Here is a 14,911-nt window from a genome sequence, read left to right as displayed (position 1 = left end):
AGGACCATCAGCACTGGATCTCCTCAGGGCTGTGTTCTTTCTCCTCTGATCTTCTCCCTGTACACCAACAGCTGCACCTCCTCTCACCAGTCGGTCAAACTCCTGAACTTCTACAGCTCCATCATCCAGTCCATCCTCTGCTCCTCCATCACCATCTGGTACCTGCAGCTACGGCCAAGGACAAGGCCAGACTGCAGCGTATCATCTACTCAGCAGAGAAGGTCATCGGCTGCAATCTGCCCTCCCTCCAGGACCTGAACCCCTCCAGGACCTCAACGCCTCCAGGACTCTGAGGTGTGCAGGAAAGATTGTGGCTGACTCCTCCCACCCTGGTCATAAACTGTTTCAATGTCTCCTCTGGAAGGAGGTTTGGATCCATCAGGACCAGAACCTCCAGACACAAAAACAGCTTTCAGTTCATCCAGTTGAAATCCTTTAAATCAAACCCCTCCCCCGTCACTACAGGTGTACCCCAGGGCTCAGTCCTGGGGCCCCTTCTCTTCGTTATTTACCTCCTCCCCCTTGGCAATAACTTCCATAACTTTGGCATGAATGTGACGGAGTAGCCCCGTCAGCTAGTGCGGGGGGGGGGCCACGACGATAACGCACACATATACATTCACACTCACTCAGACCAGCTTTTCCTTACCGTTTCATCCGTTTACCACGGTCCTCAGGGTTCTTGTCATCAGCCACCGCAGCCGCCATGGGTGCACACTTGGCCGCTGCTCAACTCCTTTTCCATCCATAGTTTTCTCCGAGTTGCAAACATTTCACCGGTTTACGCCACTCATTCATACACTCACCCAGCCAACCTGAGTGAATACGTCTTCCGCATTATATTGCGTCATATGCAGGGCGCGCATGAGTGACGTCACGGGACGTCAGGTGACTTTACGGTTTCAGTAAAGAATTATTTTATTTTCTCTTTTGGGGAATTTTTGAGCCGTTAGTAAATATATTATTGTGGTTAGTTTTTTTTGTGTGTAGAGAGACTGTTGGTTTTCTTTCTTTTCATTGTGTTGGGGGCGGGGCCTCAGGCTATATAAAGGACCTTCAACACGACAGGAGGGTGGTGTGCTTGAAGGGGGAGCTGAGTACATGGAAGGTACCAATTCTTGGCAAGGACGAAGCAGGCTGTAAATATTGTAAATATTGTAATTATTATAGAAAGAAGTGCACGTGGATCTGGTTTTTGGCAAAGTCATTTTTTTTGTTTGCACTTTTGGGCGGAACTGCACAATAAATTCACCAGAACACGAACCTGACTAAGCCATATCATTTTCTTGTATCGAACCCACTACAATGAATTACAAATAAAATGTATTATTAGCTTCTTTAACTCCGCCACCATCCATAGGAACACACCCCCAGTCACCCACTGAACCCCCCCCCCCATCACCACCTCCATGAAGCACGAAGACATTACCTGCTGCACTGTACATATATATATATATATATATATTTATATCTATTCTTTATTTGTCCCTCATCTTTTATATTTATCATCATTATTATTATTATTATTATTGTTGTTGACGTCTTGTTTTTTGTTTTTCGTTCCACATCAACAACCAAGTCAAATTTCTTGTGCTGCTTAAAAACTATTTACATTTCTGATTCTGATTCTGATGATTTTACAAAATGTTACAATCTTTAGATCATTTAGAGTTTATATAAAATACACATCTATATAAATGTAAATGTTCCTTTATCAACCATCACACACACGTCTGTAACACTGACACTCAGTGATTGGTTGGTCAGAACAATGACATCACCTCCAGCAAATCACATTATGTTTATTCTGTTCAGCCAAAACATTACACACACAGTGTGTGTGAGAGGGAGGGGCTGTCGCACACACACACACACACACACACACACACACATACACAGTGGGTGGGGGAGGGGCCTCTCCTCAGCTGCAGCATCACTGGGCGAGGCTGCAGAGCTGGATGCGGTAACCATGGCGCAGCTCTCCTCCTCAGCATCACCGTCTCTTCGTCGCCGTAGCGACGCCTCAGCCACAGAGAGCCTGTTCTTCTTTGTGTCTGAGAGAAACCAACAGGAGGTCCGCCACACGGGAACCAGACCAGGAACAGACCGCAGCAAGAGGTGGACGTGGGGGGGGAGTGGAGAAGAGGGTCAGTAGCTCTGTCTGTATCTCAGTCTGTTTGTAGCTCTGTCTGTCTGTAGCTCTGTCTGTAGTTCAATTTGTAGGCTTGTCTGTAGCTCTGTACAAAGTAAAACATCATGTTTGAGGAGGAGCTAAACAAAGATTGAAAGCTAGCGTTTAGCAGCGTCACCGTATAAAGGAGCTCATACTGACGTCTGCCTCCCTGTGTGCGCTGAAAACAATCTCAACACAGATCCTGAAGACAGAAATATGATTTTATAGTAGTTTATATTATTTTATGTTAGTTTATATTTCAGTTTATATTAGTTTATATAGTAAGTACATTTTATTTCTATAACGCTTTTCACAGATAAAATCACAAAGTGCTGTACAGACAAAAATGAAAGTAAAACAACAACATCACAGGATAATAAAACACAAGACAATTTAAAACAACAGTAGGAACATCATAAAAAAAAAATACAAATTAAAAGTATATTAATCAAAAGCCTTTTTATAAAAGATTCCACACAGACATGATCACAGAGGAACTGGTTTTACCTCCTGGAACACCAGGTCTCCTCTTTAGGGTCTTTAGGAGACCCTGGTCTGAAGACTGAAGACTTCACCCTGAAGTGTAGGGGTACAACAAGTCTGAGATATATTGAGGGGTCTGACCATGTAACGCTCATGTAATGTAATAACTAATATTTATAGTTTATTCTAAACTTCACTAGAACCAGTGCAGAGTAGAAAGAATGGTGGTAATGTGGGATGTTCTAGAAGCACCAGTTAAAAGTCTGACAGCAGCGTCTGTACGATCTGGAGTCTGTTTAGGGTCGACTTATTAAAACATGTCAAATTACAATAGTTAATGTGTGATGATATAAATGTGTGTATGACCAGTTCTAGATCTGATTTTAATAATAAATGTCTGACTTTAGAGATATTTGTCAGATGATAAAACAGTTTTTAGTCAGTAGATGACAGTGACCCTCCAAAGACATGAACTGATCAAACACAAGGTTTAACAATATATTAGTTTATATATCAGTTATAATTATCTTCATGTTCACGTTCATGTTTTACATTTCTTCCAATCAGTGGTCAGCTTCCTGGCTCCACCCCCAACAGATCAGCCAATCAATAAGCAGCAGCTCTTTAACTCTACAACCATCATGTTTTCACCTGAGAAAGGTCAGTGTGTGTGTGTGTGTCTGTGTGTGTGTCTGTGTGTGTGTCTGTGTGTGTGTGTGTGTGTGTGTGTGTGTGTGTGCGTGCGTGCGTGCGTGCGTGCGTGTGTGTGTGTGACTGTGTGTGTGTGTGTGTGTGTGTGTGTGTGTGTGTGTGTGTGTGACTGTGTGTGTGTGTGTGTGTGTGTGTGTGTGTGTGTGTGTGTGTGTGACTGTGTGTGTGTGTGTGTGTGTGTGACTGTGTGTGTGTGTGTGTGTGACTGTGTGTGTGTGACTCCAACAGTTTCTTTTAACAACAAGAAGAAGAGTGTTTCGAACAGACGCAGTGTCTCAGGACTCCCTGAAGAACAGCCCTCAGTCAGTACACACACACACACACACACACACACACACACACACACACACACACTCACACACAGTTTATATGTCTAATGTATGTCTGACCTCTAGGGGGAGACACTGAACTCACCCGTCAGAAGCTCCTCCTTTAGAGCAACCAGCAAGAGCCCCGCCTCCACACCTAAACGGTACACACACACACACACGCGCGCGCTGCAGTACTTCTGTAGAACAGCAGGGTGTGCAGTGTGGAGTAAAGGTTGTTTGCGTGTCAGGGGGAAGTCCAATAGGAAGCGAGCACAGACGCACTGCTTCGGACAAGCCACGCCCCCACAACCCCACCACAGAGCCACGACACCTGAGGTCAAAGGTCACAGCACTCTGGACAGGAAGAGCAACGACAAGAAGATCCAAAAGTCCACCAGCAGAGAGAACAACGCAGGTAAACAGGCTCCCCCCCCCCATTTTGGGTGGGAGGAGCCTCCACCTGTCATTGGAATCATTGATATCTACTCTAGATACAGTGATATATACAGTAGATATAGATTTGTAGATGTCTATATATACACTGTAGATATAGATGTGTAAATATAGATCTAATAGATATATCGGTGCAGGAATGACGGATGCAGAGGAAGCTTCTCGTGTTCTGATGGAGAAACGGCGTTTAGTTCGAGAGCAGAAGGAGGAGCAGAGGTGAGTGGTTAGTCTGTCTGTTAACTAGTTAGTTTACTAGTTCACTATCCTACTCACTACTCTGTGCAGTAGGCGGAGTCAGCTGGAGGTCAAGGACCAGCCGGAGACAGTGCAACAAGAGGACGAGGAGCGACATTACAAGGAACAAAGATGGAAGGAGATGCAGGAGCAGCTGGACAGAGATGTGAGCTAACGTTAATGCTACAGGAACAGAGATGTGAGCCAATGCTAAAGGGACAGAGATATGAGCTAATGCTAAAGGGACAGAGATATGAGCTAATGCTAAAGGGACAGAGATGTGAGCTAATGCTAAAGGGACAGAGATATGAGCTAATGTTAAAGGGACAGAGATATGAGCTAATGCTAAAGGGACAGCGATATGAGCTAATGCTAAAGGGACAGAGATGTGAGCTAATGCTAAAGTGACGGAGATATGAGCTAATGCTAAAGGGACAGAGATATGAGCTAATGTTAAAGGGACAGAGATATGAGCTAATGCTACAGGGACAGAGATGTGAGCTAACGTTAATGCTACAGGAACAGAGATGTGAGCTAATGCTAAAGGGACAGAGATATGAGCTAATGTTAAAGGGACAGCGATATGAGCTAATGCTAAAGGGACAGAGATGTGAGCTAATGCTAAAGTGACGGAGATATGAGCTAATGCTAAAGGGACAGAGATATGAGCTAATGTTAAAGGGACAGAGATATGAGCTAATGCTACAGGGACAGAGATGTGAGCTAATGCTAAAGGGACAGAGATATGAGCTAATGTTAAAGGGACAGAGATATGAGCTAATGCTACAGGGACAGAGATATGGCCCGTGACTGCGACCAAAATGGTCGCATATGTGAGTATTTTTTCAGTGTGTGTGAGTGAAAATTTTATTTTGTCGCATCTGTGCGAGTTCGTATAGGGGTGAACGTTATTATGGACGGAGTGGCTGAGGAGCACTTCATCACATCTCATAGAGTACACTTCTCTCTTTCTCTCTCTCTCTCTCTCCTCTCTCTCTCCTCTCTCACTCTTCTCTTTCTCTCTCTCTTCTCATTTCTCTCTCTCTCTCTCGCTCTTCTCTTGCGCTCTTGCTCTTCTCTCTCTCTCTCTTCTCTCTCTTTCTCTCTCTCTCTCTCACTCTCTCTTTCTCTCTCTCTGCTTAACGCCATCGCTGCTCAGTGAGCATGACAGCTCAGGTGAGCTCCGTGGGCGGAGCAGCCCCCGGCTTGAGAGACTGACCCGGCGGCACGCCGTGGAAGCTGTGTACGGGGGCCGGGTGTCTCTGTGGAGGAATGTAGTTTGGCGGTGGGTGAAGTGGTGGGTTTCGGGAGCGTTAAATCAGCCTCTCGTATGAACAATGAGGTGGTGATCTTTGTGGAGAGCACGGAAAAGGCCAATCAGCTGGTGGAGAGTGGGGTGGTGATCCGTGGTGCTCTGACTCCGGTGTTTCCGTTGGGGAACCCTGCGAGAAAGATAATGATCTCGAATGTTCCGCCGTTTTTGAAGAACAGTCTCCTTGAGAAGGAGCTGTCCCGGCACGGTCAGCTTGTATCTCCGATTAAACTGATCCCATTGGGCTGTAAGTCTCCTAAACTGAGACATGTAGTGTCCTTTAGGAGGCAGTGGTTTATGGTCCTCAGTGGGAAACAGGAGATAAACGTAATCATGAAATTCCGCATTGATGAGTTTGATTATACCGTTCATGTCAGTTCTGACAATTTAAAGTGTTTTGGTTGCGGGGCAGAGGGACATCTCGTCCGCTCGTGTCCGGACGGAGGTGGCACGCGTCGATCTGCCGATGCAGCGGCTCCGCCTCCTGTCAGCGAGGGGGGGCTGCGTGTTGGTCAACGTGACCCCGATATCAGAGATTCGGAAATACGGGGTGAAGCGTTCAAATCGACGGTCACTGAGGGAGCACTGATTCATTCTGTCTCACAGAGCACAGAGAGAGAGCACGGAGCACCGGGGGGCACACAATGTAGTGAGGTGGGATCCGTCGTCTCACATGGGGAGGGGTCCCCTGCTAGTGACAGTCAGAAGGAGGATGGCAGTGAGCTGGCTGGGGTTAACGTTCACACTCAGCCAGAGCTAGGGCTCACTGGTCTGAATGGGGGTTTACTGGAGGAGGAGGGGGGGGATGTGGTGATGGATGAGGATTTTCTGAAATCTTCAACAAAACGTAAAATTACAGAGAAGATTGTTGGAAAGTTCACTAAAGTTTCTAAGGTCGACACACATGGCATCTCTTCACAAGAAAAAGGAAAATCAGGGCAGGCACACACTGATGTCACTTCACCTGATATACACACCTGTTCACTGGACATGCACACATGCTCACAGGACGCACACACAGATTCACAGGGTGCACACACAGTGATACAGGACATACACACAGGTTCACGAGGCGCACACACGGCTTTAAGCTGCGCACACACAGATTCACTGGATACGCCCACACTTATGGAGGATACACACGCAGATGCACTAGATACACACATGGTTTCACAGCACGCACTTGTAGATCCGGTACTTACAGACTCGCAGGCCACGCACGCAGTTTTGGAGGAGCACAGAGACTCTCAGGACTTGCTCACACCCTCTCAGGATGCACACGCTGATTCACAGGTCATAGATGCAGGGGCCCCCTCCCTATGCGCTGGGTTAGGGGGTGACCAACAAAGCCAGTACTCCTTTCAGAGGATAAAATCCTTCCTCAAGGATACGAAGGGAATGAGGCTGGTTCGGCTGGAGGCTTATTTCTCGGACCTCCAGGGGTTCCATGACTCTGTGGAACACTTTATGAGGAACCCAGGAAGTCTGGGGCAGGACGTGTTTTCGGGGCAGGAAATTTTTCGGTTAAAAAAGTTTCTGACCAAGATTACGGGCCTCCCAAGATGATCAGTTTTAGGGTGTGTGGTTTTTTTTCTTTTGTGTTTTTATCCTTTGTTAGTTTATTCCCAGCTGACACAATGTGTGAGTTCGAACTTGGTTCTCTGAACTTAAACGGGGCCAGAGAGGCGGTGAAAAGGGCCTCACTGTTCAGCCTCAGTCAGGCTACAAAGCTGGACGTCTTATTTATCCAGGAGACACACAGCACACCAGAATTAGAAGCAGACTGGAAGAAGGAATGGGGAGGGCAGGTTCACCTTAGTCACGGAAGCAGCACTAGTAGTGGGGTGGGTGTGCTCTTCTCCAGGGGTTTTTTACCTGTCTCCAGTTCCTCTGAGGAAGTGATCCCGGGGCGTCTTTTAAAAGTTAGTGCTGTTTTTGAAGATGTGCCAATGGTGTTTATTAATGTGTATGCTCCCACAGTGGGCAGCCAGAGGGTGGAGTTTTTTAGTGTTTTAAGTGACGTCCTGTCTAACTGCAGTGATGATGTCCTTCTTTTTCTGGGGGGGGATTTTAACTGTACCGCTAACCCTGTATTAGACAGGAACCACCCAGAGCCACACACAGCCTCCAAGAGCTGTTTTTTAAAAGTGATTGAGGCGTTTGACCTCTGTGATGTGTGGAGGCACATTCATCCAAGGGTGAGGCAGTATAGCTGGACTCACTGCAGGGCGAACTATCTGTCCTTGGCCAGGCTGGATCGTTTTTATTGTTTTCAGCACCACGTTAATGTTTTTAGGGGTTGCCAGATTAGCCCAGTTGGTTTTTCTGATCATTCCTTGGTTAAGGCTTCAGTTTTTAAGAAAAATGTTCGGTGTAAGAGTGCTTATTGGCATTTTAACACAAACCTGCTCAAAGATCAAGTTTTTAAAAGGGCTTTTAAAATTTTCTGGCAGTCCCATAGTAGTAGAAAGTCTGATTACAGTTCTCTGCAACAATGGTGGGATGTTGGGAAGGCGCAGATTAGACAGTTGTGTCTTCAGTATACTCTGAATGTCACTAGAAGCATGAATGGGTCACTTAAGGCTCTGGAGAGAGAGGTGGAGGAGATGCAAAGTCAGGCACACTTCACGGGAAATCGAGAGCATATTGAAGCTCTCAAAAACAAACGCTCTACTCTATCTGACCTCCTGGGGGTCTCTGCACAGGGAGCCATGGTCCGCTCTCGGTTCCAATATGTGGCTCTCATGGATGCCCCATCACATTTCTTCTTTGGGTTGGAGCGGAAAAACGGCCAGAGGAGGCTGATGCACTCTCTGCGCTCCAGCTCCGGGCAGCTACTGACGGAGTCGGCAGGGATCAGGGAACATGCTGCCTCCTTTTACAGGTCCTTATACAGGAGTGAGATCCAGGAAGGGGCGGAGGAGGCACAGGCCTTCTTTGAGGGCCTCCCTCAGGTTCCTGCTGACCTGAGGGCAGAGCTAGATGCCCCATTAACTGCTGGTGAACTACAGGCAGCACTGAAAAGTATGCAGAGTGGGAAAGCTCCGGGTATCGACGGGCTGCCTGTGGACTTTTATAAGGCTTTCTGGCCTGAGATGGGCAGAGACCTGCTGAGGGTCCTCAGAGACAGTCTCAGGACAGGGCGGCTGGCCCTGAGTTGTAGGAGAGCGGTCCTGACTCTACTCCCCAAAAAAGGGGACCTGCAGGACATCAAAAATTGGAGGCCTGTGTCCCTGCTCTGCAGTGACTACAAACTGCTGTCCAAGGTGCTGGCCACTCGGCTGAGGAAGGTGATGGAATCCGGGATCCACGTAGACCAGACCTACTGTGTGCCCGGTAGGCTCATTTCAGATAATGTGACGCTAATTCGAGACATTTTGGACCTCTCTAGAGCATTGGGCTTCGACCTCGGTCTGATCTCTCTCGACCAGGAAAAGGCTTTTGACCGGGTTGAGCATCTGTACCTCTGGCGCACGCTGGAGGCTATGGGGTTCGGCTCTGGTTTTATAGCCATGATCCGGGTGTTGTATGGTGACATTGAGAGTGTGCTGAAAATAAATGGTGGTTTGGGGGCCCCGTTTAAAGTTGGATGAGGGATTCGACAGGGCTGCTCAATGTCGGGGATGTTGTACTCTGTCGTTGGAGCCTTTTTTACATAGACTCAGGGCGCAGCTTTCCGGGGTGTCATTGCCAGGGAGCATGACTAATTTTAAAATGTCTGTTTATGCTGATGACCTCATTATCCTGGTGACGACACAAAGAGACATTGATGTACTTAATAAGACTGTGTGCTTTTAAGAAGATTTCCTCTGCCAAAGTGAACTGGCTTAAAAGTGAAGCGGTTGCAGTTGGGAACGCTTTGACAAGGACACTGTGTCTACCTGGAGGCCTGACGTGGAGGTCAGGTGGGCTGAAATACCTCGGAGTTTATCTCGGGGATGAGACCTTCATTGCCCAGAATTGGACTGGTGTTTTAGAAGCTGTTGAAGGTCGTTTGAAGAAATGGAATGTCATACAGGGGCCGAGTCCTGGTGATCAACAGTCTGCTCGCTTCCATGTTGTGGCATCGGCTGGTGACTGTAGAACGTCCAGGGGACTTGTTAGCGAGACTGCAGGCCATGCTGGTGGATTTCTTCTGGGATCGATTACACTGGGTTCAGCAAAGTGTGCTTTTCCTGCCAAAGGAGGAAGGGGGGCACGGTCTGATACACCTAGCCAGCCGGGGAGCTGCCTTTCGCCTCCGCTTTATCCAGCGGTTCCTGACCGCTCCTGCCGGCCATGTGTGGCGACCTTTGGCGTGTGCCATATTGAAGCAGTGTGGAGGTCTGGGTCTGAGTGAGTCGCTGTTCCTGATGGATTTTAGAGGTCGGACAACGGATAAGCTACCGTCCTTTTACCAGGGAGTTTTTAAAGTTTGGAAACTGTTTTACCTTCGCCGTTCCGAGCCCTGTACTTCTTTGTCGTGGCTACTGAGGAAGCCAGTTGTGTTGGGTCCCGTCTTGGATGCGAGGCAGGATCGTCCGCAATCCTGAACAAGCTTTGCAGCTCGAAGGTGCTAACCCTTGCGGACGTTGTGGTATTTGCCGGCTCTCTCCTCAAAGATGCCGAAGGATTGGCATCGCAGATTGGCGTCAGGTTGGTCAGGATCGTCAGCCATTTGCTCCGTCGACTCAAGGGCCAACTTGTGGAGTCTGAGCTGCGGCTCCTTGCAGGTCACGGTATGAGGCGATGTGTGCCAGACCCCACAGATACCTTCCCAGAGTGTGCGTTGATGCCAAGAATGACACATCATGGAGAGTTTTTAAGACTGAGGGCCTCTGTGGCCATTTCTTTTGGGGAAACTGGGGAACGGGAGTTTTACTACCTTTCTGTTAAAGTTTTAAATCAGGTAAAACTAAGTGGTCAACCGGATACTCCATGGAGGTCACACTTGGCCCTGAGTGACTCACGTAAACCTGAGTGGAGTACACTGTACAAACCTCCACTGACTAAGAGGGGAGGGGACCTACAGTGGCGTATTCTCCATGCTGCAGTTGCAGTCAACTCTTTTGTGTCAATTCTTGACCCCACGGTGTCTGATCTGTGCCCTTTCTGCTCCCACAGGGAAACTGTTTTTCATTGTTTTGTTGAGTGTTCTCGGCTTGCTGCCTTTTTTTGTTTGATGTCCCAGTTTTTCTTGTTGTTTGGCCTCACTTTTAACACACATTTGTTTATTCTAGGGATCAGACAGGTAAAAAAAAGGAAAGTTGAGTGCCGGTTACTGAACTTCCTGCAGGGACAGGGCAAAATGGCCGTGTATCTCAGTCGGAAGAACAAAGTCAATGGATGTGGAGATGATGATGTGGTCATTATCTTTAAGAGAATGATCAGAGTGAGGTTAAAGACTGATTTTCTTTACTTTAAGTCATGTGACAACCTGCAGGAGTTTGAAGATCTATGGTCACTGAAATGTGTGCTGTGTTCAGTGGTTAAGGGGGAATTAATTTTTGGTACTGTTATTTGAGTGTTCTTGTACTGTTTTAGCACCGATTTGTAAATAAATGTGACTTGCAAATCAAAAAAAAAAAAAAAATCTCTCTCTCTTTCTCTCTCTCTTTTTCTCTTTCTCTCTCTCTCTCTTTCTCTCTCTGTTTTTCTCTCTCTCTCTCCGCGCTGCGGGTGAGGCGATGGTGCACGCTCACTGTTCACATGTTCAGCTGTGGTTCTATCAGAGCAGGTGTTTGCTACCTGTGGTTCTGGGGCCTAATGTGGCCCTTTGACTCTCATACAATGGCTCCCTATAGCTTTAAAAAACTATTGAAATAAATAGTTATTTTTTCACAGAGGTTATTAATGATTAATGACAAATAAAATTATGATATAACAATTTATTAATCTAAAATAAATCACATTGTACAATGACTCAGCACATTCCTACAACATCTACAGACCATCAACTTTCCTCCACCTGTGACTAACCTTAAGTTTTAAATCCCTGGTAAGAAACTAAACCAACAAAAACACTATTTCTGGAAGAAAATACAGATTTTAATTGTGTGGGAACAGATTCATTTAACCACCAATGTACAGGTTAAATATGTATGTTTTATGAAATGAGTAATTAGCATGTGTTGATCACATGATCATGTGTTATTATATTCATGTTACTTTTTATAGACTTTCATATACATTAATACTTTCATATACTAACTATTTATTGGTGTGAAGTGTTTTTAAGTTTCCATTTACATGATCAATATAAATGAAATCAAACATTATTCTATATAATTCTAACTGTATATAATGTAATCCACTGTATTGTCTTCATAGAGAAGGTATTTATGGCTCCAGGAGGACTTTAATCCAGGTGAGATGAGGTTAAATGGTTCCTTGTAGAGTAAAGGTTACAGACCCCTGACCAGGGGAAGAGGGTTAGGAGACCCCACTATCAGAGCTGGACCCTCTGAATTTAATTCATGGTGAAACAATGCAGATGATAAGTTGGTTATGTTACTGTTCAATTAATTCATGTACAGTATTTATGTAAAATAAAAAACAGAATAAATGTAACCTGTTGAATCTGTGCATCATTCATTCATTAGTTTTTCATTATGTAACAAAAACATGAAAAACGAAAAAAACAAAACAAAACACTTGATATTTGTTTCCAAAACCAAAATTAAGAAACAGAAAACGCCTTGTTTTTCAAATTCAAGCTCTTTTCCTTCGGTACAGAAAACAAAAAACGAACACCTTTATTCGTTTTCTCCATCACCGATTGGCCAAAGTACGTGACCTGGACGTGTCCTCTCATCCATGATAAGATCACTGCTTCTAACTGTGCATCTGAAACGTGTCCTTTTTTCTTTAGTTGGTGTTGGACACAGAACCTTCTCACGGACATTTGGGAGGATTTAGAGACTCCTAAGTGTTGCAGAGCTAAAGATATCTCAGAATGCGTAACGCATCACTTCCTGGTCACGTACTTTGGCAAATTGGTAATAGAGAAAACGAATAAAGGTGTTCGTTTTTTGTTTCCTGTACCGAAGCAAAAGAGCTTGAATTTGAAAAACAAGGCGTTTTCTGTTTCTTAATTTTGGTTTTGGAAACAAATATCAAATGTGTTTTTTTTGTTTTTCATGTTTTTGTTACATAATGAAAAATGAATGAATGAATGAATGATACATGGTTTCTGTTGTTATGCTTTGCAGCCACTGTTTGAAAACTTAATATTGTCACTAAAACCTGAAGTTATTGTCAATCTTTACTTCATACAAAACTACGGTACGCCTGTTAAGTCAACTATTCATCAGCATGTATGTCTATGCTGTACCCCCCTCCCAATTCAAAAAAAGGTTTTCTGTGCAGGTCGCACCAGTGGCACCACTGGAAAAGTTAGTGTTGAGCCCTGAGAAATATGAGCTAAAGAAACAACAGAGATATGCGCTAATGCTAAAGGGAAAAAGAGACGTGATTTAACGCTAATGATAAAGTTACAGAGACATGAGCTAACGCTAATGCTAGAAGGACAGGATGTGAGCTAATGCCAAGGCTAAAGGGACAGAGGCGTGAACTAACGCTATAGCTAATGGGATAGAGATGTGAGCTAATGCTAAAGGGACAGAATGAGGCACTAATGCTAATGCTAATGCTAAAGGGATAGAACGAGGTGCTGATGCTAATGCTATTGTGTGTGTGTCAGAGGGAGCTGGTTGTTCTTCGAGTTAAATGTGAAGCTCAGAAGAAGGAACATGAAATGCAGAAACTTCATCTTCAGGCAGAAAAAGAGAGACAGCAGAGGAAGAAGGTAACACCACATAACACGAGCACCAGTCTGACCGTAACACCACTGAAGCAGTCTGTGTTTAGTCATCACATAACACCAACACCTAAATATTCTGTTTCGTTTGTTCAGAGGATCGATGAAATTATGAAAAGGACGAGGAAGAGTGACGTGGAAAGTCCAACAACAGAGTCAGGTACACACACACACAGACACACACAAGCACAATCGTGGGAAGCTAGCTGAAGCTAACTAAGCTAATTTGCGCCTCTTTGTTTGATCAGACGTGAGGGCCTGTAGTCATTGATTGGTTTAATAATGAATAATAATCACCATGTTTTATACCACAACAAACATCAACACTTTAATAGAGAACACACACTGTGTATGTGTGTGTGTGTGTGTGTAGTGTGTCATGTGACTCCAGAGGACGTCACACTGGGACAGTTGGACACTAATGTGTGTGTAGATGAGCTGTCAGATGGAGTTCAGTCCATGGATGTGAGGTGAGCTACACAACAGCTACACAACAATAACACAAACTTATACTGCCTCACAACCATGCTTAACAGTGTGTGTGTATATATGTGTGTGTGTGTATGTGTGTGTGTCAGTCCGGTGTCACGTGATGAGCAGCCCAGCATTCAGGACTTCTCATTGGCTGAGGGCACTGTGGGCGTTCCCGTTCCTCTGGACCAATCAGGCTGTGCCGCCCCTGGATTAGGCTCCACCTCCTCGCTTGGTGTCGGGGTTTTGAACCGAAACCTTATTGTGACCTCCCACTGATGCACAGCTAGTCTACACACTGACCTGGTTAACTAGTCACTAAATAATCACTAACACAGGTCAAAGGTCAGCCACTGTCTGTGTGTGGGAACATTAAAGTGATGCCCTCTTACTTCACTGTGTGTGTGTGTGTGTGTGTGTGTGCGTGTGTGTGTGTGTGTGTGTGTGTGTGTGTGAAGGAGGTAAAAAAAAGAACTAAAACATATTCAAATCAGAATAATATACGTTCACACATTTACATACAAACTGTATGTATATGCATATACATATTAATAATAATAGGCTAAACAAATGTATTTGTATAGAACATTTCATACACAAGTCAACTCAATGTGCTTTACATGATCAAAAAGTACAACAGAAAACATTCAACAGTTTAAAATCTACAAGAACATTAAAATCATCAGTAAAATCATTTAAAATCATCAGTAAAAACATTAAAATCATCAGTAAAAACATTAAAATCATCAGTAAAATCATTTAAAATCATCAACATGACCATAAATCTCTCTCAATCATACACAGTAGAGAAAAACTTTGATTTAAAAATGTTCACATGTGATGCTGACTTCAGCTCTGCTGCAGTTTGTTCCACTTCTTTGCAGCATAACAACTAAACACAGCATCACCATGGTTACTGTGAGCTCTGGGCTCCACTATCTGACCTGTGACTTGGTCTTTATCTT

At 45.0% G+C, this 14,911-nt stretch overlaps 1 protein-coding gene across 2 annotated transcripts; it reads left to right on the top strand.

Annotated features, from left to right (window-relative positions):
• Positions 1–152: 152 nt before the first annotated feature.
• On the top strand, positions 153–14,342 carry LOC114454407 (MAP7 domain-containing protein 2-like). 2 transcript variants are annotated; one of them, XM_028434857.1, is made up of 11 exons: positions 153–2,147; positions 3,224–3,316; positions 3,596–3,669; positions 3,763–3,839; positions 3,927–4,093; positions 4,269–4,347; positions 4,420–4,531; positions 13,359–13,463; positions 13,572–13,635; positions 13,849–13,945; positions 14,054–14,342. In XM_028434857.1, exons 1-11 carry the CDS (start codon positions 1,772–1,774, stop codon positions 14,223–14,225), a joined length of 1,416 nt encoding a protein of 471 aa, XP_028290658.1. In that variant the 5' UTR covers positions 153–1,771; the 3' UTR covers positions 14,226–14,342. The 2 variants fall into 2 exon arrangements, with proteins under 2 accessions (XP_028290658.1, XP_028290657.1); XM_028434856.1 differs by having other exon boundaries at positions 154–2,147; positions 4,417–4,531.
• The last annotated feature ends 569 nt before the right edge of the window (positions 14,343–14,911 follow it).

This window comes from Gouania willdenowi, chromosome 20 (assembly GCF_900634775.1).
Source record: "Gouania willdenowi chromosome 20, fGouWil2.1, whole genome shotgun sequence".
NCBI classification, from domain to species: Eukaryota; Metazoa; Chordata; class Actinopteri; order Blenniiformes; family Gobiesocidae; genus Gouania; species Gouania willdenowi.
The sequence above is the reverse complement of the archived record's forward strand: the minus strand, read 5'-3'. Positions and strand labels throughout refer to the sequence as shown.

Coding starts and splice junctions, on each gene's coding strand:
- LOC114454407 (XM_028434856.1), top strand. CDS start 1,772: ATGACATCACCTCCAGCAAATCACATTATGTTTATTCTGTTCAGCCAA. Junction 4,094..4,268: donor CAGCAGAGAGAACAACGCAG/GTAAACAGGCTC, acceptor ATATCGGTGCAG/GAATGACGGATGCAGAGGAA. Junction 13,636..13,848: donor AAGTCCAACAACAGAGTCAG/GTACACACACAC, acceptor GTGTGTGTGTAG/TGTGTCATGTGACTCCAGAG.